General features: G+C 40.7%; 4 protein-coding genes across 6 annotated transcripts; 3 read left to right on the top strand and 1 right to left on the bottom strand.

The window, feature by feature from the left end:
• Positions 1 to 270: 270 nt before the first annotated feature.
• bicdl2 (BICD family like cargo adaptor 2) lies at positions 271 to 6620 on the top strand. 2 transcript variants are annotated; one of them, XM_069670817.1, is made up of 10 exons: positions 271 to 325; positions 1015 to 1498; positions 2864 to 3079; positions 3327 to 3443; positions 4636 to 4782; positions 4961 to 5107; positions 5281 to 5355; positions 5918 to 6000; positions 6075 to 6189; positions 6272 to 6620. In XM_069670817.1, the coding sequence occupies exons 2-10, from the start codon at positions 1253 to 1255 to the stop codon at positions 6440 to 6442; spliced, it is 1317 nt and encodes a 438-aa protein (XP_069526918.1). In that variant the 5' UTR covers positions 271 to 325; positions 1015 to 1252; the 3' UTR covers positions 6443 to 6620. The 2 variants fall into 2 exon arrangements, with proteins under 2 accessions (XP_069526918.1, XP_069526928.1); XM_069670827.1 differs by lacking the exon at positions 4961 to 5107.
• Positions 6621 to 8228: 1608 nt separating this feature from the next.
• On the bottom strand, positions 8229 to 12287 carry LOC138599378 (mitochondrial import receptor subunit TOM40B). Of its 2 annotated transcripts, XM_069671035.1 has the most exons (10): positions 12148 to 12287; positions 11441 to 11640; positions 11046 to 11113; positions 10850 to 10942; positions 10609 to 10710; positions 10395 to 10500; positions 10125 to 10247; positions 9953 to 10029; positions 9762 to 9864; positions 8229 to 9662 (listed from the first exon to the last, which is right to left on the bottom strand). In XM_069671035.1, the coding sequence occupies exons 2-10, from the start codon at positions 11622 to 11624 to the stop codon at positions 9523 to 9525; spliced, it is 996 nt and encodes a 331-aa protein (XP_069527136.1). In that variant the 5' UTR covers positions 11625 to 11640; positions 12148 to 12287; the 3' UTR covers positions 8229 to 9522. The 2 variants fall into 2 exon arrangements, with proteins under 2 accessions (XP_069527136.1, XP_069527129.1); XM_069671028.1 differs by lacking the exon at positions 12148 to 12287 and having other exon boundaries at positions 11441 to 11789.
• Positions 12288 to 12579: 292 nt separating this feature from the next.
• On the top strand, positions 12580 to 16244 carry fdxacb1 (ferredoxin-fold anticodon binding domain containing 1). Its single transcript, XM_069674215.1, has 5 exons — positions 12580 to 13061; positions 13160 to 13316; positions 14245 to 14448; positions 14574 to 14732; positions 14824 to 16244. Exons 1-5 carry the CDS (start codon positions 12884 to 12886, stop codon positions 16070 to 16072), a joined length of 1947 nt encoding a protein of 648 aa, XP_069530316.1. The 5' UTR covers positions 12580 to 12883; the 3' UTR covers positions 16073 to 16244.
• Positions 16245 to 17565: 1321 nt separating this feature from the next.
• On the top strand, positions 17566 to 24281 carry alg9 (ALG9 alpha-1,2-mannosyltransferase). The gene is made up of 15 exons (XM_069670358.1): positions 17566 to 17742; positions 19569 to 19704; positions 19814 to 19948; positions 20110 to 20180; positions 20326 to 20414; positions 20744 to 20879; positions 20980 to 21067; positions 21390 to 21495; positions 22015 to 22137; positions 22336 to 22490; positions 22583 to 22712; positions 22825 to 22972; positions 23084 to 23213; positions 23307 to 23437; positions 23581 to 24281. Exons 1-15 carry the CDS (start codon positions 17603 to 17605, stop codon positions 23702 to 23704), a joined length of 1842 nt encoding a protein of 613 aa, XP_069526459.1. The 5' UTR covers positions 17566 to 17602; the 3' UTR covers positions 23705 to 24281.
• Positions 24282 to 25294: the final 1013 nt, after the last annotated feature.

Here is a 25294-nt window from a genome sequence, read left to right on the forward strand (position 1 = left end):
AAACTGCAGCGTTCGACTCCTAACAAATTCCTCAGAGTTAATCTGTTTATTCCCTACCTTGTTCAGCCACTAGATGTCAGAGCAGCTGATATCTCACTTGTCTCCATCTTCTTCTGTGTTCTGTCTCTCAGTGGAGGCCTCCCTCTGTTTGATTGCTTTACCTTTGCAGCTCAGGAGGTGGAGCCAGCGGCTGTATTTACATACTGTATGTTTCCACTGCCAAGGAAACCAGCTGAGCTTCTCTTGTGCAAACACTCCCAAACACACACACTCACCAAACAGGAAGGGTTTACCTGTTTGGTGTGAGTCGGCTGGCAACTGTCAGGTAAGACAGACTTAAATTTTGTTCTTGAAAAGTCAGGGCAAACATGGGTTCAATCATTTATGTTAGCTTAAGTTAGTTACTGGATCCAGATGATGTTGAAGTAGAAAGTCGCTTCCTATTAATTATTTTCAATTAGATTACAGCATGGTTTCATAATAGTGAGAGGTATGAACAGATGAGATTGCAGATGGTGACGTCAGAGATTTCATGGGAGACTGAGACTTCATAGTACACCCTATTGTAAATTGTGTTTATAAAAAGCATACAGAGATAAAGATACAATCCTACAGTGGAAATCGTGACATGGGACTAAGAAAAAACTAAACATTCCCAAGGCTTTTGTGACAAATGTGTTCATTTCAAGATTTGGCTACAATGTCTAACTTTTAAGATGTTTTAAGGACGTTTAGGACTTTGTTGTATTTATAGAAAATAGTTGAGCACAATGCGTTTGGAATTTAGGGAGGGGAGCCGAGCACAGATAATAGTGTAGCTGGTATTTCGGTCAGAGTGACAAAAGCACCTGTCAGACAAAAGACCTCCTTGAAGGTCTTGTAAGATTGTATTACTGGAAAACAGCCAGTCTGGCGCTCACACGTCATCACACATGTCTAGAGTTTCATAGTTAGAGTTAACAAATCTGTTTAAAGTGGTTTTATGTATATTTAAAGATCTTTTCTTGCTCATAGATTTATCTGCAAAGAAGTGTTGAGAAGGATACCAGCACCACGGTGAAGAGCAAGTTTGGGAAATACATACTTTGGATTACAACATTGGAAAATAAACCACACAAAATCAAGAAAAAGGATCCTAATTTTTCAAGAGAAAGTTCATGGCTGTCCACCTGCTACCTGTGTGAGTTTGGATTACACGACAAAGGACACATGATGAACCTGTCTACCTGAACAAACCAAGCAACTGTCAACAATGTTCACCCCCAGGAAAAGCAGCCTACCCACCCCCAGCCTGGAGGACTCATTCTTCCCTCTCTCCTCGTCCTCCTCCGTCTCACTCTCCTTCGCTCTCCCCTCATCCACATCCTCTCCTAACAGCAGTGACAGCGGAGGAGGGATAGAGACGGATCTGATGCTCGCGGCAGAGCTGGGGCAGGCTCTACTGGAGAAGAATGAGGAGCTGGCAGCTTCTCTGGAGCAGAGCGAGAGGGAGGTGGAGGTGAGGGTCAAGCTGCTGTAAACAGTGTGTTTTTTTTTGTTAGCTTTCGAACACTTCTAAAATAACAGCGAGGTGGGAGCAAGTTATTTCTAGCCTGCAGGGCGAACATTGTAAAAGTGAAAAGACTTGTAACTCATCATGACCGTAAAAATTAACAGTCAGTACACCGCTGTTATAAACCTGTCTCTGATACACAGTAAGAAGGAACACCTCAGACATGTCCAAAAATTGTTTGGCCAAAAAACCTATTTATAGAGGTTACATGCAGCGTTGTGCCATCAGTGTCTGATTCACTTCACAGTAGATTAAGGATACATGTTTGACACTCCTACATGTGAGACAATGGGCCCTCATGGTATGCCTCTATAGCTAAAAATGCCCACATTGTTGTTTCAGATCGCAGTTGTTTCTGCACTGGTTCCCCATAGCATACAACAGGCGGGTACCCCTTTTTTTTTGCCCGTGCCCCTCAAACAGCCTAGTAACTGAAAAACACTTCAAGGTTGATGGTTTATCTGTTGGCTAACTTCACCCCTCAAAATAAACACACACAAATAAACACTTTAAAACCAGCATTGGAACAAAGTCTCCCTTATACTGGCGGTACTCTATTTTCACTTCTCTCCCTGAATTTCCAGTTGTATTTTTGCCGTGTTTGAACCAAGAATCATTCAATTGCAAAACTTGGTGCAAAATGAGAGAAAAGTAAGAACAAACATAAACGTTGAAAGTCATCCAGTTTGTTGAGGCAGCTTATGGCAGTTAATGATAGCATTAAAAATAGGTACATAAAAATATGAAATGTGGTTTAACAATATTACATGTATATATTTTTTTGAAATTAGTATAACTTAGGAAATATGTATGACTGATATTCTTTAAATCAAAATTTAAGACAAATCTCAAGTACCCCTAAAGCCCTCCAAAGTACCCCTATGAGTATTAGTACAGCTGTGACTGCTATGGCAAGGAAGCTTGGTGGGTTGATCCCAGGCTCTTCCAGTCCGCAAGTAGAGGGATCCTTGGGAATGATGCTGAACCACAAATTGCTGCTGAAGGCACAGCCTCGGTGTGGGAACGCGATGGTTAATGATGTTGAACAGGTGAATGCTTACATGTAGTTTGAAGTGCCTTAAGCGGTCAGAAGACTAGACAGCTGCTATATACATGCAGTCCATTTACCATTTACCACCCTATTTGTGTAGCCCGTCCTACTCTGACAAGGAAAAAAAGGAATGGTCAAAAGTGAGCCATAACATTTTTGTAACTTAACTTAATAATCAAAGTAACATTTAAACAGACATAGAATAGTCCATGTATTTCATGTTGCTCTGAAGCCACTTCATGCTGTGTTTAATGTCCCAGGCTCTGCAACAGGAGAAGCATGTTCTTCAGAGGAAGCTGGACATGACCCAGCTGGATTCTGGGCAGAGGGAGGCAGAGCTGACTGCAGATTTAACCGCTTTGAAGGCGGAGCTGGAGCGACATCACAGCCAGGGGCGTGACAGGCGAAGAGATGAGAGTGACCAGCTGACTCAGTTAGCCAATCACAACCAACGCCTGGTGGAGCAGCTATCAGAGGTGAGTTTAAATACCACCAGCGAATAGAGGCCATGCCTGAGTGATATGCACACCAGAAATCATCCCAATAATGTTACAGTGTTGTTAGAATAAACAGAAGTGAATATGTCTGTGTCTGGTAACTGTCAGTGTGTCTGTGTGTGTGTGTGTGTGTGGGTGCTGGAAAAAATGCAGACTAGCAGGTTTTGGGAGTCCCACCTTTTTGACTCATTTAACAAAAGAAACACTTCTCATCTTCTCCATCTAGGCTGTGACACTTGAGCACTCCTTGAGGACGGAGCTTCGCTCCCTCAGGGAAGAGATGGACGAGTCATCTTTTAGCAGAAATATCAACTCCACACAGTTAGACAACATAAAAGGAGAGGTATGCTCACCGGTCCCTTCTTAAATCAATGCAGGAACTGCCACCGTTTTAGTCATAGCCTTTTTATGCTGCAGGGTAGGACACACAACACATTACATTTCATCACATGAAAAACAGTATGAAATGATTATACAACATGGAAGGGAGTAGAGCTGTGTTTCAGTCATGTGGGGCAAGTCGAAGTCGAGTGTCCTGTATGGGAGTTACAGGTTAAGTAAACCCCTCAGTAGCATATTTGCATACTTGAGGCCTAAAAGTTTTTTGTTGTGAAGGAGGTCTAGTCTCTAGGGAGTCAAGTCTCAGGTAACAAAGGTTGAATCTGAGGTCTTGTTTAAGTGACTGGAGTCTAAATCTCAGGAGTATAGCTAAGCGCTACAGAAACTGCTAGCAGAGTATTAAGAAAACCATTATGACTAAACCAATGACTGTATAAAGATGGATGACACATCTCTATCTACTCTCAAAATTTAAGCCAAAGTACCTCAGGGGCGGGCGCTGCCATCTTGCGCTAGTGCCATTTTAAGGAGCCAGGGAGACTGCAGAAGAGATCGGCAGGTGGAGCTTCACACACACTTAACTTAAAAAAACTGCAAAGATCCCGCACGTCGGCGTATTTAACAGCAGAACAGCTTATTGTGTTGGTCTGAAGCAGACGTTCACAGATATGTAACCTTCAATGACTGTAGTGATCGTTTTAGTTATGTCTCCTCTCATCGTTCCTTCGCTACTCTGCTAATTCAGAACAGATCGGCTGCAGGAGCCGTATTTGTCAACAGAGCTGTCAATCATCCTTTCAACAGCATCAAATAGAACACTTGGATGTAAATCAGCATAAGAACTAACTATAATGACAGAAACCAAGTTTGAGAAAAATGTATTTGACGTGTATTTTGATTTTATAGTTTGACTCATGTCCCATCTCTTAACATGCAGGAGGCGGGCTTTATGACCTATACTGCAGCCAGTCAGCAGGGGGCGATAGAGATGTTTTTTCGTCCATCTTTTATACAACAGACTTGTGGGAATATACTGTATATACATATTTCAAAGCATCTTGTCACACAAAAATGAATCACATGTTCAGCAGAGGCATTATCATCATACAGCCAAATGGTTTTCAGTTACTCCTTACATTTACCTTTTAAAACGCACCACTTACACAGTATTTTATGTTGCTTTTTTTCTGGTACAGAACAGAGTTTTGCTGGAGCGCCTGTCGCACATGGAGGCCCGACTAAAAGCTACACAGGAGGACAGCGATAGATATCGCTCGGAGAGAGAGACGCTGAGAGACAGAGTGTCAGACCTGCAGACCAAACTGAGAGAGAAAGAAGCCGAGGTGAGGATCGGTGACTGTTATCTAAGATGAACTGTAGCGTGGAAAGATGACGCCTGAGGGAGAATGGAGCTGCAGGATATGTAACTTACCACTAACAGAAGTCACTAACACGGCTAATTTAAAGCTCTTGACGTGTGTGTGTGTGTGTATATCTCTTCTTGTGTGTGTGTCTGTGTAGCTAGAGCAGGAGCAGGGAGTGCTGTTTGAGTTACGAACCTTGAATCGTTCTCTACAGCAGAAAGCTCTGAACCTGGGAGAAGAGAGCATCCTCGACAGTACACACACACAACCTTTGTCTCTGCTTAGTGAAATTCAGCAAACACAGGTACACACACACACACACACACACACTGCAGTAACAAGTGTGGACTAATTCTGACCCCGTACTGACATAGTCTTAGTTTGAGATACTAACTCTCTCAACGCTCTTTGTAGTGTTTTGACCTCACTGACCTTTCGATCTGTTGTGTTGTTTTGTTTATCTCTCCTGCTAACCAGGCTAAAGAGGCTCTTTTAGCTCACTCCGACGTCCTGCAGGCGAAGGATGAAGAGATAAAAGCGCTCAAACAGGAGGTCAGCACAACCACACACATAAATGCACATGTTAATGACTGGTGGGCTAAACTTAAAGAGAGGGAAAACAACAACTATTAATTAAATCAGACATATTCTAGTTTAGTAAATTGCTTCCCATGCAGTCAAATGCCCTCTGGTATGGATAAGGAGTTTTTTTCACTGTATGTGTGTGCAGATTTTGATACTAGGAGGCTCTATCATCTGCTGAAGGTGTAAAGTGTCTTTATTCGCACCTTAAATCTGAATTAAACAATTCCTTTTTTGGCTTCACAACTAGTTAAATGGTCCAATGTGTAACTTACATAAGCGTAATGTGGAAAAACAAACCCTCCACATCATATACACTGACATTAAATGGAACTAACAGACATTTTGTGTTCAGTAAAAATGTTTGCATATTCATAAATTTGGATCTGGAGGAGTAAATGTCATTTTTTAAATTTAAGAACTTATTTTTTCTTCAAGCATTCCTGTACTGGATCATTACAAATCATTTCCATTATATAAATCTGAGTATTTCAAATAAAGAAAAAATAAAATCAAACTTCAAACTTTGCAGCTGCAATCTCACACAGAAGAGCTGGAGTCTTTGAGGGAGGAAATCAAGCCATTTAAAAGCAGTCCTGAAAAGCCAAGTTACAGGTAACATTACACAACATATAAGTTGGACCTACAGCAGAATTAAATGTTTACCTAATTATCATATCAATGTCCAGTTTCTTAGAGAGTGAACTGACCACCGTGCGTCAGGAGAAGGAAACACTTACTCAGCAGCTTCTCAACACCATCAAACACAAGGTGACGTTGTCTCAAGAACTGGACGCCTGGCAGGTGAGTCTTTGTGCAGAGATGAAAAAAAAAAGCAAAATTATGTTTTATTTTTCGTCCATCTCAACCTTCCGTGTTGTTTCAGGAGGACATGCGGTTGGTGATCAATCAGCAGGTGCAGCAGCAGGAGGAGGAGAGACAGAAGGAGAGACAACGAGAGAAAGAAAACACAGGAGGACTCCAAAGGAGCAAGTCTATGAGAGTGAGGGGAGAGGGAGGGAAAGGATTCTTCTCTTCTCTTTTCAAAGAGAAATGACAGAGAGGAGTGGCAGCAGATTAAACGGATTATCAGCCTTTATCTTTGCCACTGCCTTTAGAACTTATGCTGCCAGATAACTCACACTGTAATGTGATATCATCATCACTAATGAAATGTTTACAGACCTCATGTTTGAATATATTTGTATATATTGATGTACAGAACCAATACTTTTTAGGACTTTATAATAAAAATGAATTTATCTATTAGGTTGTTTTTTAATCTGTTCATTGTCTGTTACAGTTACTAAACTATACTACTACTACTGACTAAACCAATGACTGTATAAAGATGGATGACACGTCTCTATCTACTCTCAAAATTTAAGCCAAAGTACCTCAGAGGCGGGCGCTGCCATCTTGCGCTGGTGACGTTTTAAGGAGCCAGGGAGACTGAAGAAGAGACTGGCAGGTGGAGCTGCCTTAGCCACTTCTGCTAACCAAAAACACACACTTAACTTTGCGGAAAAAAAACAGCGAAGACCCCGCACGTCGGCGTATTTAACAGCAGAACAGCTTCTCGTGTTGGTCTGAAAAAGACGTTCACAGTTATGGAAACTTCAATGATTGTAGTGATTGTTTTGGTTGCGTCTCCTCTTGCCATTCCTCCTCTACTCTACTGTGTCAACAATCATATGGAAGGTCATTGGCATCAACAAACCCCACTGAACTAAAAACAAAGTTTTTGTAGATGTTTTAAAACATTTGTTTGTTTTTAATCCTGACTATACTCCTGGGGTATGATTATGTGCGGTGGTTTATTATGAAGTATTTTTGCTTTAAGAAGAAGTTTGTGTACTTCCTGCTTTCTGTTCAAACAGCTGAACAGCAGATCAGGTGTCCAGGACATTTTAACATTAGACAAAGAGTTAAAAAAGTGGCATCCATAGCGACAGTTATATGACAGAATGGAATAGAATCAGAGAGAGAGAAGGACAGGTCATGATTCAGAGACTATAAAAGCTCAGACCCGAGTTTGGTTCAGCGTTCACTGAGACATTGGAAGTTCCACATCGTCAAAGTCAGCACACAAGTAAAACAAACCACAAACAATCACCACAATGGAGAACAACTGCTTCGAAGTACAAACTTCGTTTAATTTCTACCTTAGCTCCCTCGAAGCTCGAGGAGCGAGCTGAAGGACAGCGAGGCCAGGCTCACCCAGAGCACAACTGAGGGTAGAGTCCTCTTAGAGATCCAAGAGGACTCCCTGGCCAATCTACTGAAAGAGGCTCAGCCAACATTTGGTCGGTTGTTGCTGAGAATATAAAGTTGCATCAAAGTCAGGTGTAAATGTAATCCCTCACCAGTGTCTCTCAGAAAATACAGGTTTGCTGGTCAAATTTACATCAATATTAAGATGAAAATAAATATTGCTCACTTTTTGAACACACTTTCTGTGAACTGAACATAAAACAGACACATTATGGACTCAAGAAGTTAACATATTAGCAATATGTATTCATCAGCTGACATTAAAGTCTCTGGTGTTTTTGCCCATGTGATAAATGTCCATTATTCACTCTACTTTGTTTTGGTCTCTAGTGGTTTCTGAGAAAATATCTGGCTCTTGCCAGCTGGCTAGATGCTAAACTACGTATGTAAAACCAAAACAATGAGCTAAAGGAGGCTAAAAAAGCACCTTAGTGCTGAGGGTGCAGTAAGTTAGGTAGCTGAATTTTGTTGGTATCTGTCAAGCAATCCTTTCCTATTTTTTGAACGATTGTTTAATACTAAAGTGATTGATTAGTGGAGCTTTAACACAAAAATGAATGCACACTGCGTTATCTACAACTGCAATTTATTGCAAATAATACTAATCAGGAAAAAAAACCAGTAAATATGATATAAATAACATCTTTAATAAATTAAGTCTAAAAAGACAGTCACTCCTTTTCCCCTTCTCTCTTTGCTTATATTACATAATGTATAAATAATATATACACAACATTTCTTATGTTTAACAGGGCTGGAAAAGCCCAGAAGCAATGTAAGTAGTGCAGGTTGCATACAGGTCATTGTTTCCACCGGCCTTCATGTAGGCCTGTATACATACAGTACAGTCCTGGCTCAGCAGTCAGTGCATTGCTCCTTTCAAGTCCCTCAGATAGAGGTAAGTATGGAGCAGTCCCTTTCTCCTAGGGGGTTATTTGTTCAACTGTGGAATCTCTCCCTTTTATATGCTGGCAAAAATAGATGTTCAAACACACAATCACTTACTCGTACACACCGTTTTAAGGATCATACTGGCATTTTAGTATTATTTCACCCAGTTTACGTTTCTGCCAACCACATGCTGTTTGTAAAAATCAGCTCACAAACACTGGCTTTAGATACGTGACAACTTAACCAATGTTTTTTATCAGTTAGTATCATATAGTAATTTTGACGGCATAGATGTGGTGCATTCAAGGAATCAGAAGCTTCAAATCACAAATTCCAGATTTAGGAGAAAGCTGCCAAAAAGCATTACATTGTTGAGCTATGAAAATAAAAGTAGGCCGATACAATACAATGTGAATTTGGTCATTTTAAGAGTAAAAAGTATGCATCAGTTTTCCAAACACTGGTGGTCGGCAGAAAGGTCAGGCTTACAAGATTTATAGGTAATTGGCTAAAACATGAAAAACAACATTGTCTTTTGATATACTCGATATACATTAAGTTTCTGTTTGACTACCGACAGTATAAAACATATTTATTTTTCTAGTGTTCGGTACAGTTTTCCTTATATCCCTCCTGATTCCACTGTCCAGAAGGTGATGTGTAGTCTGGTTTCAGGACGACAGTAACAAATCTCCAGTCAAAGTTGTTGATTCCCTCCTATGGTCATCCATTTTTAATTCTCTCGTCACCCAATCAGAAATCATCACCTGAGTTCTGAGAGGTAGGTTTTAAGATGACGTGCATCAATTAAGGAAACATTTTGGGCTTCGACACCCAACAATCCACTTTGCTCAGGTGGTTGGCAAGAAGTACAAACACTGGAATGTCAGGTTATAATGAAGCCCCTGAAGCAGGTCTCTGGATGGATGTCCTGACAGCGGGGGTTAAATTCCAGCAGGGAATGAGAGAGGATTATCCCACATTGACACCTAAGCCCACCTGCAGCTTGTCACCTCTGTGATTAACAAAGGCACCCATGATCAGGGTGGCAGGGAGCGGAGTCAGACGCTTCTCCAATACGCCTCCTATTATACACCTACTGTTTATCATACCTGGATACACACACAGAAAAGTGTCATATATTTTTTGCTATTTAAAAACATATCTGATTGAGGGTGATTTTTCACTCGCAGATGCAGAAAGAAATTTACCTCGAAAGACCATGTTGGCCTCTGGGAGTTCCATCTGGTACCCGAATGAGGTGGTCGTCTCCTGTGTCCTGGTACTGGCTTCAAACTCCACCCCAACTTGGATCTGGTGAACACAAACAGAATCAAATGCACATTTTAAAAATTATTAGTTAAATGGTTTGTTTAATACACTATGGTAGTATTTGCTGTACCTGTTTGTTGGCTCTGTGATAGTAGCTAGCATGGGCTCCTCCTTTCCCGGCATTCAGCGTCGCCACCCAGTTTGGTCCTGAATGAGAGAGGCAGAAAACAAAGGTCAAGCCGATCAGAAGAGATACCAGCTTAATAGAATTTGATGTTGAAAGCAGATTTACTAAATCATACTTGAGTACTGTCCAGCCAAAGTAAGAATTCCACCTTCCTCAGCTCGTCCCCGATGGTAGACCAGCTCCCCTCCTAACACTAACCCAGAAGACACACTCTGAAGGAAGTGTGCCACAAGGATAACTGTCCAAAGAAAGAAACATACAGAGATAGAAAATATAAGTTAAAAATGATCCTGATAATGTTTTAACCTTTTAAATCCCAGGTGTCCTCAGTAAAAAATAACTCGAGTTGATATCTTTCAGGAACTACTAATGACTAATTTCTCACCTGACTCTCTGAGGACGTCTGGGTTGGCTACCGTCACAGCAGCAGTGAAGTCGTTCCCTCTGTACTCAGTTTCAAACTGCCACGTTACAAACTGGGACTGCTGGGTCTAAAACGCAAGCAATAATTCAGACATTACGTTGTTTGCAACATATAGCATTCACTATGCGTAAAGCAAGTGACCTGAAAAGACAAGACGCAAAAATGTGGATCTCACCTGGAACACTGATCTTGCTCGAACACGCTCAGTGAGATGCAGCAGAGCATGAGCGTTCAGACTACCTGAAGAGTCCATCTCACCAATTAGTGCTGGGGCATCCTAAAGTGGAAAGGAAGGATCAAGATGCAACCTCTCAAGATAAAAGGGCAGCAGCCATATCCGTCTTCAAACATGTAAAGTAAAGCATTATTGATAAAGTAGCGGTAACAAATGTATTATGTGAAGACGTGCGCTCGACCTTGTCCTTGCTGTAGTCATCAGACTGCAGGTGCTCCACATGGAAACGATAGTAGGAAGGACTAACAGCACTGAGGTGGAGAGTATGACTGACCTGGAAGCAAACACACATCATGTTTAAGATGATAGATGAGATTTACAATGCTATCATTACATCAAAATGTTTAAATATAAATCAGTGTAGGTGAGAGAGTCACCTTGAAGAAGCTGCTCAGAGTCTTATTGAGGATCATCTTGACTCCCTCAATCTGTTGAGGAAACACATCTGGGGAGATACAGGGAAAGCATTAGGAACAAAAAACATTGATCTCACTTTTAGTGCCTTGACATGCACTGTAAAATTATTTTGGAAACTGCATTTACAGTCTTGGATGTATACACACTCAGTTTTCCAAGCAGAATATAGGCCGTGCTTTTGTCCAACTGGCAGCCAATGTAGCATCATGAAAAACAGCTGTAGCCATCAAACATACTGTTTTTAGCATCAAACATACATCTGCCCTACTTTTCTCTATGTCCTGCCTGCTTTGTGATTTACACCCTTTCATCCATGGTGCACACTCCCCAGTTTTTGTTTTTTAGCCAGACATACCTTTGCAGCTCCTGTGGAGAGAGTGGAAGCTGCCTGGGTTGGGTAGGCGGCCATCTCTCCTCTCCCAGCGTGGTGGACTGTCCCAGTGAGCAGGATGTGCGTCCCAACGAGAAGGAGGGGGGTCCGTGGAGAAAGGCCAGTTCTGATGGCCCGGACCGGAAGACAAAGCCAGAACGCTGCCCATGTGGGCCCAACACTTCCTAAAGAGACATGAGGAGACAAAAGGTGCTTTGGGAAGATGCTTTAACCCACTAATTTTTCTAAACTGCATTCTGTTCCTGCATCATTTAATGCAAGACTCTGTCCTACTCTGAGAGAACAGTGGCAGAGCATAAGATCTGCCCTGAAATTTTTTTTTCTGAAATTGCAATTTACAGAAAAAAGGTAACATTTTACTCTGCCAAAGTGTAAAAATGTTTTGACTAGTATAAAACACATGTAAAAGGAAGTTATTGTGCAAACATCTAGATTCACAGCCAGAGTTACAAATGACATCAAAGATGGAAACAAATAAATACAAACTTATATTTTGAAATCTATCTAAACCAGTTTAAATTGCATAGTGTTTGGATTGCAATAATGATAACTATTACTATGTGCATCATGCAATCCTGTCAGCTGTTTTTATAGGCAGGTGCAGCAATTCCGTTAGCTAGCATGACCTTAGCATCAGCAAAAACAGACATATATGTGCACGGGTTGTTTACTTCCGTTGTCGTCAGGAGGCCTTAAAATCCCGGGCGGAGCTGAGAAACGCACATCACACGAACTGTCAGGTTATATATTTAGAGATACACCACCAATATGCGAAAATAAATGAGGCTAGGATGCACTGATGCTGCAAATAGCTCCCTCCTCCAGATGTGATGCGCCACCCTGCAAATGTGTCCGTGTAAAACATGACGCTAATCCTGTGAATGTAAAAATTACGCTTTTAGATAAACGTAAATAAAACAGGTAATTCAATGGTAATATTAACAAAATAATAACTGTACATTTTCTGACTTAACTTATTATACGTTAGATTTTTTGTTTGGGGCTAAGAGAGCTCGGGTGAACAGCGTAACAGTCATGACGTTTTGTTTCTAGTCGGACTACTGTATGTTTGACACAGCATTCAACGCAAGCCGCTACAGGTGAGATAATGTTGTTCGGCTTTGATGTACTGCAGCGCCGGGGAGCGGGAGAAGGTCAACAGATTTTGTTCCACTTTACAGTCAGTGTAATTTCTGTTTTTCACCTGGGCCAGTCTTATATATAATTTACGGTCGTTAGTTACTAAAATGTGCTATTACTACCATCATATTAGACAGTAAGGAGGAAGGCAGTAGGTGGTCATTTTCACTCCCACGCGCGTCTCTTCCTTTCGCACTCGGAGACAGCCTTTGGGGAAACCTTGAGGGAATTAGATTTTCTGTTTCCCTACCTACTTTCCAGTTGGATATGTCTCCTTCACGGTCCGTATTGCTGGTAGGAGAAGGGAACTTTTCTTTTTCTGCCTCTATGAGCCAGTTACATAGTGACACAGAGACCAGCGTGACGGCCACTTGCCTGCAGCGTCAGGAAGAAGCACTGCGGCACGAAGGGGCAGCCACTAATATCCAGATTATCAAGGACTCAGGTACATGCTCGTGACTGCTTCTATAATTGTATTACATTTTGTGCGGGTACACTTTTTTTACTAAACTTTTTTTTTTTTCTTTCACATTTGTTAACCAGGAGGGACGGTGCTGTTCGGGGTGGACTGCACAAAGCTGGGGGAGTGTACCTCTTTCCAGGGCCGTGTGTTTGACCGGGTGGTGTTTAACTTCCCTCACCGCGGGAGGAAGAGTGGGGTTAAAAAGAATAGAGAGCTTCTCAAAAACTTCTTCCTCAGGTATAATTACGTCATACCATCAAATATATGAATATGCAGCATTTTGTGTTGTCACAGAGCTCCTGCATCCTTCATTATCTTTTTACATAATGTCAACTTTTCTAAATACAGTAATAACATTATTTGTTAAAGTTCATTATTTGACCAGAAAAGAAAAATCTATATTTTATTCCATTATTATCCAAACTTAATTTTTCAAACTATGAATAAAAAAGCACTTAAGGATATTTTTCTTTTCTTCCTATCAAAAATCCCTTTTCACATTTCACAATATTTTGCAATGTTTAGCACAATACCTACAAAGCTACAGCTATAATTCCTGAGGTATGTTTCTTCTTAATAAAATTTGTATGCAACTTGACAACTACCAAGTACTGTGATACACGTTCTTTTTATCTAATTTCTCTCATGGCTGCATTTGAAGAAAAAATATTTATATTTCTAAAAGGAAGCTCTGTTTACAAAGGATCACATAACCTATTATGTGTTTACATAAGAAATGTGACTTTTATTTAAGTTGCTCTTAATATACATCAAAACCCAGAACAATTTACAGGAAAAAAACAGGCATTCAGCTTAAAAGTAGGACAAGAAATCTGAGCAAAGATCGGCAAATATTACTATACAACTATTTTGTACAAAGTAGTGGGTAAAACAAGGTTTTATTTGTGTAATAACAATCTACAATGACCAACATCATACAAGTCTATATAAAAGTCAAGCATTCTGAAGATTGACAATAAAAAAAATAGTGCAAATGAATAAATATTGAATGGGTAAAGCCCTAGATTACTTTATATATATAAATATATATATAAATAGTGGGTGGTTATGTAAAGTACATACATTGATACATGTCTATATACAGTGTGTACAGTGTGCAAGATTTATAGATTAACAGTTGCTTGTTTTTTTTCTGTGCTTCCAGTTGTGTTCAGGTGTTAGCTGAAGATGGGGAGGTTCATGTGTCATTGTGTAACGGGCAGGGTGGGACACCAGTGGACCACCCGAAGCGAGAGTGGCACAACAGCTGGCAGGTGGCTGCCATGGCAGCAGAGGCTCACCTGATCCTTACTGACGTCCATCCTTTTGAGAGTGACAAACTCCAGAGCTACAAGTGCACTGGATACAGGTAAGGAGTGAAGGTGAGTGTTTCGTGGTACAAATAGAAACAGTCCTTTGTGTTTGTGCATTGGTGTGTGTGTGTGTATTTGCATATTGATGCTGTTCAATGACGATGATGTTGCTGTTGTACAGGAGCCAGGATAAGGGCTTTCATGTGGAGAAAGCTTTAGTCCACGTGTTCACTCGCAGCCTCCCCTACACCTCCGCTCAGATACTTACAGTGGAGGAGGCCGTTGAAGGGGAGAAAGTCCAGTACAACATACCCGCAGAGCTCAGTGATTACATATCCAGGTACAATAACAAAGAACCTCTCATGCTATTTCTGTAGTAGAAAAAAGAAAGTTATGTAACCCTATGCTTCCTGTCTCTTCTCTTTCATAAGGGGATTTCTCAGTTCAGGGTCTGTTCACCCTGTCAGGTTGGTGCAGGATTTTATTCTCAAAGGACTGGCTGAAAAGTGGTCAGTCTCTATGACGACAGAGACTATTCCCTCCCTCCTCACGGCCAAACAGCTGCAGGCGAGTCGCTGTGACGTCGACAGTGCCCACTGTTACTGGATCCACTTGCTTCAAAAAGACCTCAACTCTGACTCTGAAATCTCTGCAGACAAAGAAGGAGATCCACTTTTGGACAGTCTGGGCCGCGCAGACACACGCGATGCTGCGCTAGCCACATGTGTTACCTCAGATAAAGCAGACAGGGTGAGAAGCAGAGGAGCTGAGAGCTTAAGGTCTGCATGCTCTATTGATGTTGATCCTGATGAGGAAAGCGGTCTTTATTTGCTGCGTCCATCCCTGCTTCCTCAGATGGAAGAGCTGCTAACTAACAAAGAAGAGTTGATTAATAATGCAGGAAGAGATGGGGACAATGAGGGGAGTAGTAAAAGTGATGAAGGACATAAGGAGGGGCCCTGTGGGGGCTGTAATGGTGTCACCAGCTCGTTATGTGGCATTAGTGGCCTAGTGTTCAAGAACGTGCACATCAACCTCTGGGCTCTTCCTGCCTTTCATGAGCTCCTCATCACAGCCGTTCTCCCTTCAGAATGTGAGCCAATCAAATTGCTTGGAAAGAGGTTGGAAAAGCTGCTCGCTCCCTTCGGGGTCTCTTTCATCACAGATAAAGGAGGTCTGCGTCTGACAGCACAGCCAATGGGTTTAGTTGGAAGGGTCTTTGAAAGCAGTGCAAGCAACAACATCAGCCATATCAGCATCACAATGTCCTTAAATTTGGACCTCCTAGCCGTGCTGCTGTTCTCACTCCCCGACTGGAGGATGCTGTGGTCACACGACTCGCGCTTCTTAAAACAGTTTGAACTCCGCCTGTCGCCAGGGGAACCCTTTCAGCCATTCTCCCTGTTCCCCGAACACTTCAGCTTTGACATCAGCTTCTGGACGGGGCCGACATGGGAGGAGAGGAAGTTCCACGCTGTGGTGCGAGAGGCCGGCCGTGGGTCAGTAGAGCAAGTTAAACTTATCGACAGGTTCTCACATCCCGACCTGAGCCAGACCAGTTACTGCTACAGACTCATCTACCGCTCCCACACACATGCCCTGTCACACACACAAGCACTCCAGTTTCATCAAGAGCTGGAATCCTTGCTATCCTCTCATTTGCAAGTCACTATCAGGTAGCTGCATTCAAATCTTTAGCAGAAACGGGGAGTTAATCCTTGTGTGTTTGTTACAGCAAAGGAATTTTAAGTGTATAATCTGCAAAACTGTATGTGTAGAGTGTTTACAGTAGTTGAGGCAGCATTATTTGCTGTTGTATGTATTTGAAATGTGATTTGGATTCTGTGTATTTGTGTGTGTTTTAGTTATGAAATAAACCAGTCATTTATCCTAAGAGTGTGGTCTATTGAGAATTAATGCACGTAGTACATGCTGTGAGAAAGCCAAAAAGCAACTATATTGCTTTAAACATCCCTGGAATAAATAATCTCTGTCATAATAGCATCCATAACAAGCTAAAGCAGAAGTACTCAGAATACCAGAGTGTAAAACAATTCTGTCAAAGTAAAAGTCTGACATTGGAAAGTATACTTGAGTTAAAATGCAGAAATATGACCAGCAAAATATAAGTATCAAAAGTAAAAATACTAATAAGGCAAATTGGTAGCTTTTACAGTGTTAAATTATGGAGCTCTTAAAAGAGTATGTTTATTTATTTTATGAACGCAACATACTGTATGTCGTCCCGATAACTTATTATCATACTGGATGCAACAAAATAAGATTTTCAGGACTTCCTGTTAGTTCCCTTGGAATTTACAACTGTATTTAAATTACATGATGACCCAACGTAGTTACAATGGCTGTTAAATAAAAGTAGTGTGATTAAAAAAAGTGTAGGGTAAACAATATCTCCCTCTGAAATGTAGTTACATTTAGGTATTATTGGATACACTAAAGTCACGTATGCCAATTTCCTTGTACATGTGTATTAAAGAATAATTAGTTATGAATAGGAACTTCATTCTTTATATATGTTCAATTTTATGGTCGATATCGTTCATGTTCTGCTGGCCTGCACTGGACCCTAGGTCATGTAAGCAATTCATTCAAATAGATTAGATGGAAATGTACCAACTAAACTGTGTCTACTGTAGCTAACCTATGATTATGACCATATATTATAGTTATTTACAAAAAAAGGAGCAAGGACTATAAAAGAGGCTACTTTGCACCTATTTTGCATATTTGACCAATATTTGCATTAAAAAAGCACCAACAACGCAAACATGGCCATGAGTTTAAATAAGGTAACTGAGGTAACGACTAGAAGTATGAAATGAAAACTATTAGACAGGTAAGACAGGTAATTGGAAGATAGCTCTAAATTATGTTCTGGCCCACAGCCCTCCTTTCCTCATTTTTGTATTGAATTTTACTCAATGTGTAACTTTTGCTCTTGTAAATAATGGAAAAGCACTAGGCGTTTAAGAATACTACAAAACGTGTTTGGTGAAACACACTGATGTTAGATGAATGTCATATTTCTAATGGCAAAACTTACAGGCACTCAGCTGTCACTTAAAGCGACCACGCCCCTTTATCGCTTCCGTGTTGCCTTCATGTGTCACGCTGGAGGATGCCGTTTGGTCAATGATCGGGCTGCGGCGATAATGAACGAAGTCCGACTCGGGAGCAACATCGGAAAACATGGCGGCCAAAGCGCTTCGGCAGCGAACCAGGCGAGGCAGCAGACAAGATGCAAACAACGTGAACGTCCACACCGATGCTCGGCCACCGAAAGAGGAGAAGTCGGTCGATGACAGTAAAACCACAGAGACTCGGCAAGAGTGAGTGTGAGCCGGTCTCACCGGTGTTGTGGGCTCCATCCCCGGTCTGATTAACAGCCTGAGCAGGGGGGAGCTAGCTAGCGTGCTACTTTGATGTTCTGAGGAAGTTTTGAGCATAACCAGACGACATCAGCGATTTATAACGTCCACCAACAATCAATAGGCCGTGTGTTTACAGCAGTTTTAAGTAATATGTTTCTTATGTTATGCTTCCGCCACAGACACAAATTAGTTGCATGGTTTATGATAAGATTGAGCCACGTAACGCAGTGTGGTGTTACCTGGTCAGGTTCATTCATTCTTCGAAGCTGTCACTCTGCCAGATTTATGATAAACACACAGGTTAAACTGCCATGATGAGTGGGTCAACTCAAGCCCAGCTCGGACAAAAAGGTTTATTTCATATCATAGTGATCATTGTTGTTGATTTGACGCTGTTATTGATTATTTAGACAAGATGAATTCAGGCAATTCTTAAGATGACGTCTCATAACAAAACGTCACGTGGGGATCAATGCTAAGCTACAGCTGAGCCTCTAATCTACCTAATCCTGATGATGGGTGTGACCTGGAGGAAACACTGCCAGAAACACTGTATCACTGTAACTAGAAAGACTAGATTAATGAAGTGGTAATCAATACTGTCTAAACAAGCACACAGCTGTCCTTAGGGTATTATAATGGGCACACATACATAATAAAAGTAAGAATGCATTATTACACAGATAATGTAGTGCAACTCAGCTGTTATTGTGATTATCTTTTAAAGGATCTATTTTTACTCATTGTGACACCACTTGAGTTGAAACTACAAATGTTGTAGCAATGCATTTAGGATCCATAATTTAAAGTCAAGTTATTGCCAAGTATGTTTGAACATACAAGGAATTGAATGGTCCGTAACAGTAAATATAGTAAGAAAACTAGAGAAAATAAAGTAAATACTGCCAAAATGCAAACAAAAAATAGACAAAACAAAATAGTAGAGTAAATAATTTGAAAAGATATAACATAAAAATATGTATAAGCTCTACACTTGTGCATACATTTACAAAGGTTCACAGTATAAAGTGTAAAGAATATCTGCATATTATAGATACACTAAGGTTTAATGGCACCTATAATAGACAAACAATATGCATAGTGAAATACCAGGTGGTATGCTTTTATGGCTTAGCTAAAATACAAGTTATTCCATATAATAAAGGACAATTAGATTAAACAAGTATGTATAACTTAAAACAGGTGAGGGCTGCGAGCTGAAAACAAAAGACAAAAGGACTGCTTATTGGACGAACTGTAACAAAAGTGGAGAATAACTATATAAAAACGTAACGTATAATTAGTATGGTCTTTTGAAGGGAAGTGTTAGTGCTCAGTCATAGCTCAGCTTTTTTCCTCTGTGTTACAGCCATTCGTTAAACTGAGTCATAAGAGCTGGTCCTGTCTCTGTTGTGAGCAGACAGTTATTTGCTGTTCGACAAACACTTAATTCCTGTAATTAAAGGCAGATTAATTTGACAGCTCTGAAATGATTTGCATTTAACTGAAAGCAGGTGCACTGGAAACATCAATAAGTTGAGTCTCTACATTAAATCACATAGACAAACAGGAGTTAAAAGGCAGGTATACAGGTTGATTAGCTCGTCAGACTATAGGATTAAGACTATTTTCTATCAAATATGCACAAAGCAGACATGATGCACTGTTACTGAGGCATTTTGATGTTGTTTAATACACTTTGAAGCTGATTTGAATCTTGATTTAAAGGCATAGTTTTTGAGGGTTGTTAAGTAATTGCTTTTCTATGTCGTTTTTTAAAACAGGTCAGTCAGTCGCGGAGGGCAGGTATGGGCTCCAGAAGGTTCAACTGCATTTAAGTGCCTGCTCTCTGCACGTTTCTGCGCTGCTTTGCTCAGCAACATCTCAGACTGCGATGAGACCTTCAACTACTGGGAGCCTGTGAGTGCTAATCATGACTGTCACAAATCCTAGAGTGAACTGTCAGTTGTCAGCGTCCATTTCTTTAACTGTCCATGTCTGTAATTGTTGTCATACTTTATCTTGACAGATGCATTACCTGCTGTACGGCACAGGAATGCAAACATGGGAATATTCTCCGTTGTACGCCATCAGGTCATACGCCTACCTTTGGTTACATGCTCTTCCTGCTTGTTTGCATGCCCATGTTCTTCAGACAAATAAGGTAACTATTCCAAACGTGCTGTCAATTTAATATCTGTTCATTTGTTAATACTTTAAATAACCTCAGACGCCTTGCACCATAAGACACAGCTGTAAAAGACTGTAAACCCTTAAAACTGCAGGGCAAATCTAATGGTGTACTGTGTTATGATTGTGTTGCAGGTGTTGGTGTTCTACTTTGTACGATGTGTCTTAGCATTCTCCTGCTGTGTCAGTGAGCTCTATTTCTACAAGTGAGTTTACTTTCCTTTCAAATGCATGTAGGCCTCCTTAGTGCTTTGGCTTTAACAGCTTATTACATAGATTTCTACACATATATATATTAACTGAATATAAGATTTAAGAGGTGACTATTTGGTTTATTTGTGTGTGGCGCAGGGCAGTGTGTAAGAAGTTTGGTTTGCATGTGGGGCGTCTGATGTTGGCATTTCTCGTCCTGAGCACGGGAATGTTCTGCTCGTCTGCAGGTTGGTCAGATTTACTTGCTCAGTCTTTCTGTCTGTGCTTTCATGCCTCAACTTAACTATACTTTTTTTTTATATTCACTATGGTTTTTGTGTTTTTTTCATGCCAGCCCTTTCAAATTACTTATTGCAACGCCTTATTTTCCTTGCCCCTTTGTAGCCAAGTCAGCACACAAAGAAAAATATAGAGCAGAAATGTGGACAGTCTGTAGCAACTTTTTTATTTGTAATGCATTTCTATGTGATTCTGCTCCTACGATGATTGGATGAATAGTGTTCTGCAGAGAAAGCATATTGAGGCAGTGACCATCTACTTCATTCTTTCTCCTCAGCGTTCCTGCCTTCCTCCTTCTGTATGTACACAACACTGGTTGCCATGACAGGATGGTTTCAGGACTCAACTCCATTAGCCATCATAGGTGTGGCTGCCGGTGCCATCGTCGGATGGCCCTTCTCTGCTCTGATTGGGTAGGATTGTAAACTAAATTTGTCAGAAATACCTTTCACATACAGACTTGTCAGTATGTTTTAATACTTTTAATACAGCTTTGGTTTATGTCCTCTGCAGGCTTCCCATCGCCTTCGACCTGCTGGTGTTAAAGAGGCAGTGGAAAAGTTTTATCATCTGGTCAGCTGTTGCTTTGCTTCTGCTGCTGGTGAGAACATTTTTTCAAATCAAATATGCATGTTCATTTGCATGTTACAGGACAAAGGTGCATGAAGATGAGCTAGTTTAACAGTGTCACCGCTGCAGTGTGTGCACAGACTGTCTGTGAGAGAGTAAATCATTAATACAGGACACATAAAGAATATATGACATTTTTTCTGTTTTGTAAAATAAGAAATGTTATAATATAACTTAACAGACTCTGTCACGATAAATACCAACACTAAGGCTGTGTTTGTAATTCTTCATGATTCATATGTTGTTATGCTGCTAAAGATTAGTGTAAACACAATCCTGTCTGTCTTTCCCAGGTGCCGCTGGTGGCAGTGGACTCATTCTTTTATGGCAAACTGGTCGTTGCTCCTCTTAATATTCTACTGTACAATGTCTTCACACCACATGGGCCTGATTTGTATGGTAATAAACAAAAGCACACATCATTAAATTATAATTATATTATATATATATATATTATAAATTAATAATTTTACATCATGTTGGCGAAGATAATTCATAAACACAAACCTCTGACTCTGTGTTGTCTATTAAAAAACAATTTATTTAATAGTATAACGTATTTTAATAATTTTATATTAAACATTAAACTATGCTGCATGGAAATAATTTTTCTTTAAGCATAGGTTAGGTGTCTAATACAGACAGTGTTTATGTTTACAGTTTTTATTGTAGGGGTTGTTAGGCCAATAGTGGTCTTAAATTAAAAGCTGCACTGTCTTTATTGCCCTCCAGAGGGCATAACGCCACCATCAACCAATTCATGCCAAACTCTTTTGCCAATAAGAAAATATATAAGGTGGCTTGAGTCCAACACTACCATCATTATCTGTTTTGTCCGAATACATTATTTGACCATCACATCTGTTATTCTGCTATTCACTCAAGATGTAACTCTCATTTTGCACGTTTGTGTTTCAGGTACAGAGCCGTGGCATTTCTACTTTGTAAATGGGATCCTGAACTTCAACCTGGTGTTTGCTCTGGCACTGTTTTCTCTGCCACTCACTGCTCTCATGGAGACACTGTTACACAGGTTCAATGGTGAGGACTGTGTGGTGTCATACTTTCATACAGTTCTGTCACTTTTAACTGTTAGTACAACACCCAACAAATGATACTATGCTGAACCACAGTCCCTCAAAGTGGTAAAAGCAATATAAAAAATGGGTCTTACACATATTAATTTCTTATTTTAAAAGCTTGTCATGTCATGCGCTTGTTTACTCCTGTCCTCTGCAGTACAGAACCTGGGCCGTCCGTACTGGCTGACTCTGTCTCCCATGTATATCTGGATGTTGGTTTTCTTCACCAGACCCCATAAAGAAGAGCGTTTTCTCTTTCCCATCTACCCTCTCATCTGCCTTAGTGGGGCCGTAGCCCTCTCCTCGCTACAGGTGTGTTTTGTCGAATTTTGTCAGTCGTCTGCGTCAGCTGCCTTAATTTGTATTTTAAATGTATTTCTTCATATTTATTTATTTTCCTCCAGAAATGCTACCACTTCCTCTTCCAGCGATACCGACTGGAACATTACACCGTCTCCTCTAACTGGTTGGCTCTAAGTACAGTCGTGGTTTTCTCAGTGCTGTCACTGTCGCGCTCAGTTGCCCTCTTCAGAGGTCTGTGCAAAAACGTATAACCTATATAGACTTTGTTTTTCTCGGCACTGTTGTCGGGAAACAAAAGCAACATTTCAAGAAGGATCAAAAGAGACCTTTTCTCTGTCTACAGGCTACCATGCCCCTCTGGACCTCTACCCAGAGTTTCACCGCATCGCCAAGGATCCGACTCTTCACGCGGTCCCTGAAGGCCGACCTGTTAGTGTGTGTGTGGGAAAAGAGTGGTACCGCTTCCCAAGCAGCTTCCTTCTACCGCACAAGTCAGTATTCAGGAGGCCTTAACCACCTTAAGGTGTCATAGTGAAACTTTGTAATTGTGTAAGTGTAAAGAGTGTATTTTTCACTTCCTAATGTCTGTTCCTGTTCCCCAGCTGGCAGCTGCACTTCATTCAGTCTGAATTTAAAGGGCAGCTGCCTCAGCCATACGCACACGGTCCTCAGGCCACTCAAATCATCCCGGCTAATATGAACGACCAGAATCTGGAGGAGCCAACCAGATATGTGAGTCACTCAAACACGTTTAGGTTAGTTGACACGTGGACATTGTATTCAATATTGATTTAATTTTGATTGCCAAATTTCTATGCTGGGCAGGTTGATTTACGGCAGTGCCACTACTTAGTAGACCTGGACATCGAGGAAGAGACGCCACTTGAGCCAAATTATGCAGCCAACAAAGAGGAGTGGAACATCATCGCCTATAAGCCTTTTATTCAAGCATCAAGGTATTTCTCCAAATGCATAATGTACATTATATTTATGGCTACAAATCGTCTAAACATCATGAAAACATTTATAAGTTTGTGTACATTTATTGCATAATTGAAAATTGAAAATAAAAATAACATAAACCATTTTTCCCTCTCAGGTCATCTCGTCTCTTCAGGGCGCTTTACATCCCGTTTTTATCAGACCATCACACAACCTACAGACGCTACGTCATCTTGAAACCACGGCGGCAAAAGCAGCCTCGTAAGCGGACCCATGGCTGACTTTTTGTATTTGGAAGAGGCCCAAAGTACAACAGAAATCAATGACTTCCCCTTAAAGCAGCTGGTATTTCTGTGTGTGTGTCTGTCTGTGTGTGTCTGTGTGTGATAGTTGGACATGGGTGCATGCATGTGTTTTGAACAATTTGTCTTGTGAAAAACTTCAAGATATCAGACCCTTTAAGGACTTTATGTCTGCGTTTGGGCTCGTGTGTGTGTGAACGAGTGAAGAGAACATTGTTCGTGTGTAGTTTTGCTTGGAAGATATCCACTGGACCTGGCGAACATTTTATCTCAGTGTGTGTCAGTTTGTGTGTGTGTGTGTTACTGGATGCACACTACAAGATTTTTCTTGCGTTTATCTCGGTAGAGGCCGTTCCACACAAACAAAAGTGTTTTCTTTTCATACTTGAAAATGTTGCCCCGAAAAATGTGTACGAAAAAAATCTTGCAGTGTTTTCTCGTGAGCACTTGAACAGTATCTTATTGTGTGCTCTGTTGGGTCTGAGTGATGGAAATGAATGACAGCGAAGGTGTGTTTTTAATTTAACTTGGAATGTTAATTAAACATGATATACTGCTAAAACAACTTTCCTGTTTTTTTTAAATCAAAAATCACTTAAAAACAGATTCATTTATCATCTCATTTTATTTGAAGACTTCCTCATGTAACAAACATACAAACCACTCTCGCTTACAGGAGAGCTTTCAAGGCATCAAACATTCTGAATAAATAGTAATAATAATGCTATATTTAATCATTCTCTTCAGTAACATGCCATTCCTGTGGTCAGGCTGCAGGCACTCAGGCTGAATTCACCTTTCCACTCTCCAGCATTGTATTCGGACATCTTTGTTTTACTCGATATCAAACAGAACCATAGCAAGAACATCAATGAAATTCCACCATGTTTAAGGCCATGTCAAAACACACTAGCGGTACATACAAAATTTCAGGCCTCACACTCAAGCAGAAATTAGTTTGTGTTTCAATCTGTTTGAGGTAGCCTGTTTTTATCAGGGAAACTTGGGTGGTACTAAAAAAAAAAGTGTTTTCAGGCACAGCAACATTGTGGTTCAAGATCTCAATGGTCATCCTATGAAGCAAGGGCAGCATGACAAGGCCATGCAAACAAGCTGTACAAACACACGCATACACACACACACACACACACACAATTTACTACAACGTTGCTCATAATGACTCAGTCGCATCTGAAAAACTCTAGATCATGCTATTACTTGAAAAGAATATTATTTAATGGTTTCTGTAAATGTTTGTAATTATGGACTAAGAGGAGGAAAAGACGATATAACGGTATAGAAGTAATCTGGCTACTCTTACTGTGATAACAGGTTTGATGAAAGCTTTGAAGTGGCATCCTAATGGTCCTATTCTCCGGAAAGCTGCAGCTACTGCCTCCCAGATTTCCTCAGTGTGCATTTGTTTGTGCTAACTTAGCTTAAAGAAAACATGATGACAGCGTTTAAGCACAACATCAACTGACATCAAGTTTCTGGTGCTAATCATGTAGAGGGGGCTTGTGTTAAAAGAGTACGTAGATTAAGCATTGCTGTACAGATGGACAATAT

The sequence above is a fragment of the Semicossyphus pulcher genome, unplaced genomic scaffold (genome assembly GCF_022749685.1).
Source record: "Semicossyphus pulcher isolate SPU_LCO1_2020_fin unplaced genomic scaffold, fSemPul1.0.p SCAF_10, whole genome shotgun sequence".
Classification (NCBI taxonomy): Eukaryota; Metazoa; Chordata; class Actinopteri; order Labriformes; family Labridae; genus Semicossyphus; species Semicossyphus pulcher.

Excerpts from the sequence above, each read along its gene's own strand:
- bicdl2 (XM_069670817.1), top strand. The coding sequence starts at position 1,253 with ATGTTCACCCCCAGGAAAAGCAGCCTACCCACCCCCAGCCTGGAGGAC. Across the intron at positions 1,499-2,863 it reads AGAGCGAGAGGGAGGTGGAG|GCTCTGCAACAGGAGAAGCA; the intron begins GTGAGGGTCAAG and ends TTAATGTCCCAG. Across the intron at positions 5,356-5,917 it reads TAAAAGCGCTCAAACAGGAG|CTGCAATCTCACACAGAAGA; the intron begins GTCAGCACAACC and ends CAAACTTTGCAG.
- LOC138599378 (XM_069671028.1), bottom strand. The coding sequence starts at position 11,711 with ATGCAGTTTAGAAAAATTAGTGGGTTAAAGCATCTTCCCAAAGCACCT. Across the intron at positions 9,865-9,952 it reads ATCACAGAGCCAACAAACAG|ATCCAAGTTGGGGTGGAGTT; the intron begins GTACAGCAAATA and ends TGTGTTCACCAG. Across the intron at positions 9,663-9,761 it reads GGCCAACATGGTCTTTCGAG|GTATGATAAACAGTAGGTGT; the intron begins GTAAATTTCTTT and ends GTGTGTATCCAG.
- fdxacb1 (XM_069674215.1), top strand. The coding sequence starts at position 12,884 with ATGTCTCCTTCACGGTCCGTATTGCTGGTAGGAGAAGGGAACTTTTCT. Across the intron at positions 13,317-14,244 it reads CTCAAAAACTTCTTCCTCAG|TTGTGTTCAGGTGTTAGCTG; the intron begins GTATAATTACGT and ends CTGTGCTTCCAG. Across the intron at positions 14,449-14,573 it reads TACAAGTGCACTGGATACAG|GAGCCAGGATAAGGGCTTTC; the intron begins GTAAGGAGTGAA and ends GCTGTTGTACAG.
- alg9 (XM_069670358.1), top strand. The coding sequence starts at position 17,603 with ATGGCGGCCAAAGCGCTTCGGCAGCGAACCAGGCGAGGCAGCAGACAA. Across the intron at positions 21,068-21,389 it reads TTGCTTTGCTTCTGCTGCTG|GTGCCGCTGGTGGCAGTGGA; the intron begins GTGAGAACATTT and ends TGTCTTTCCCAG. Across the intron at positions 21,496-22,014 it reads ACATGGGCCTGATTTGTATG|GTACAGAGCCGTGGCATTTC; the intron begins GTAATAAACAAA and ends TTTGTGTTTCAG.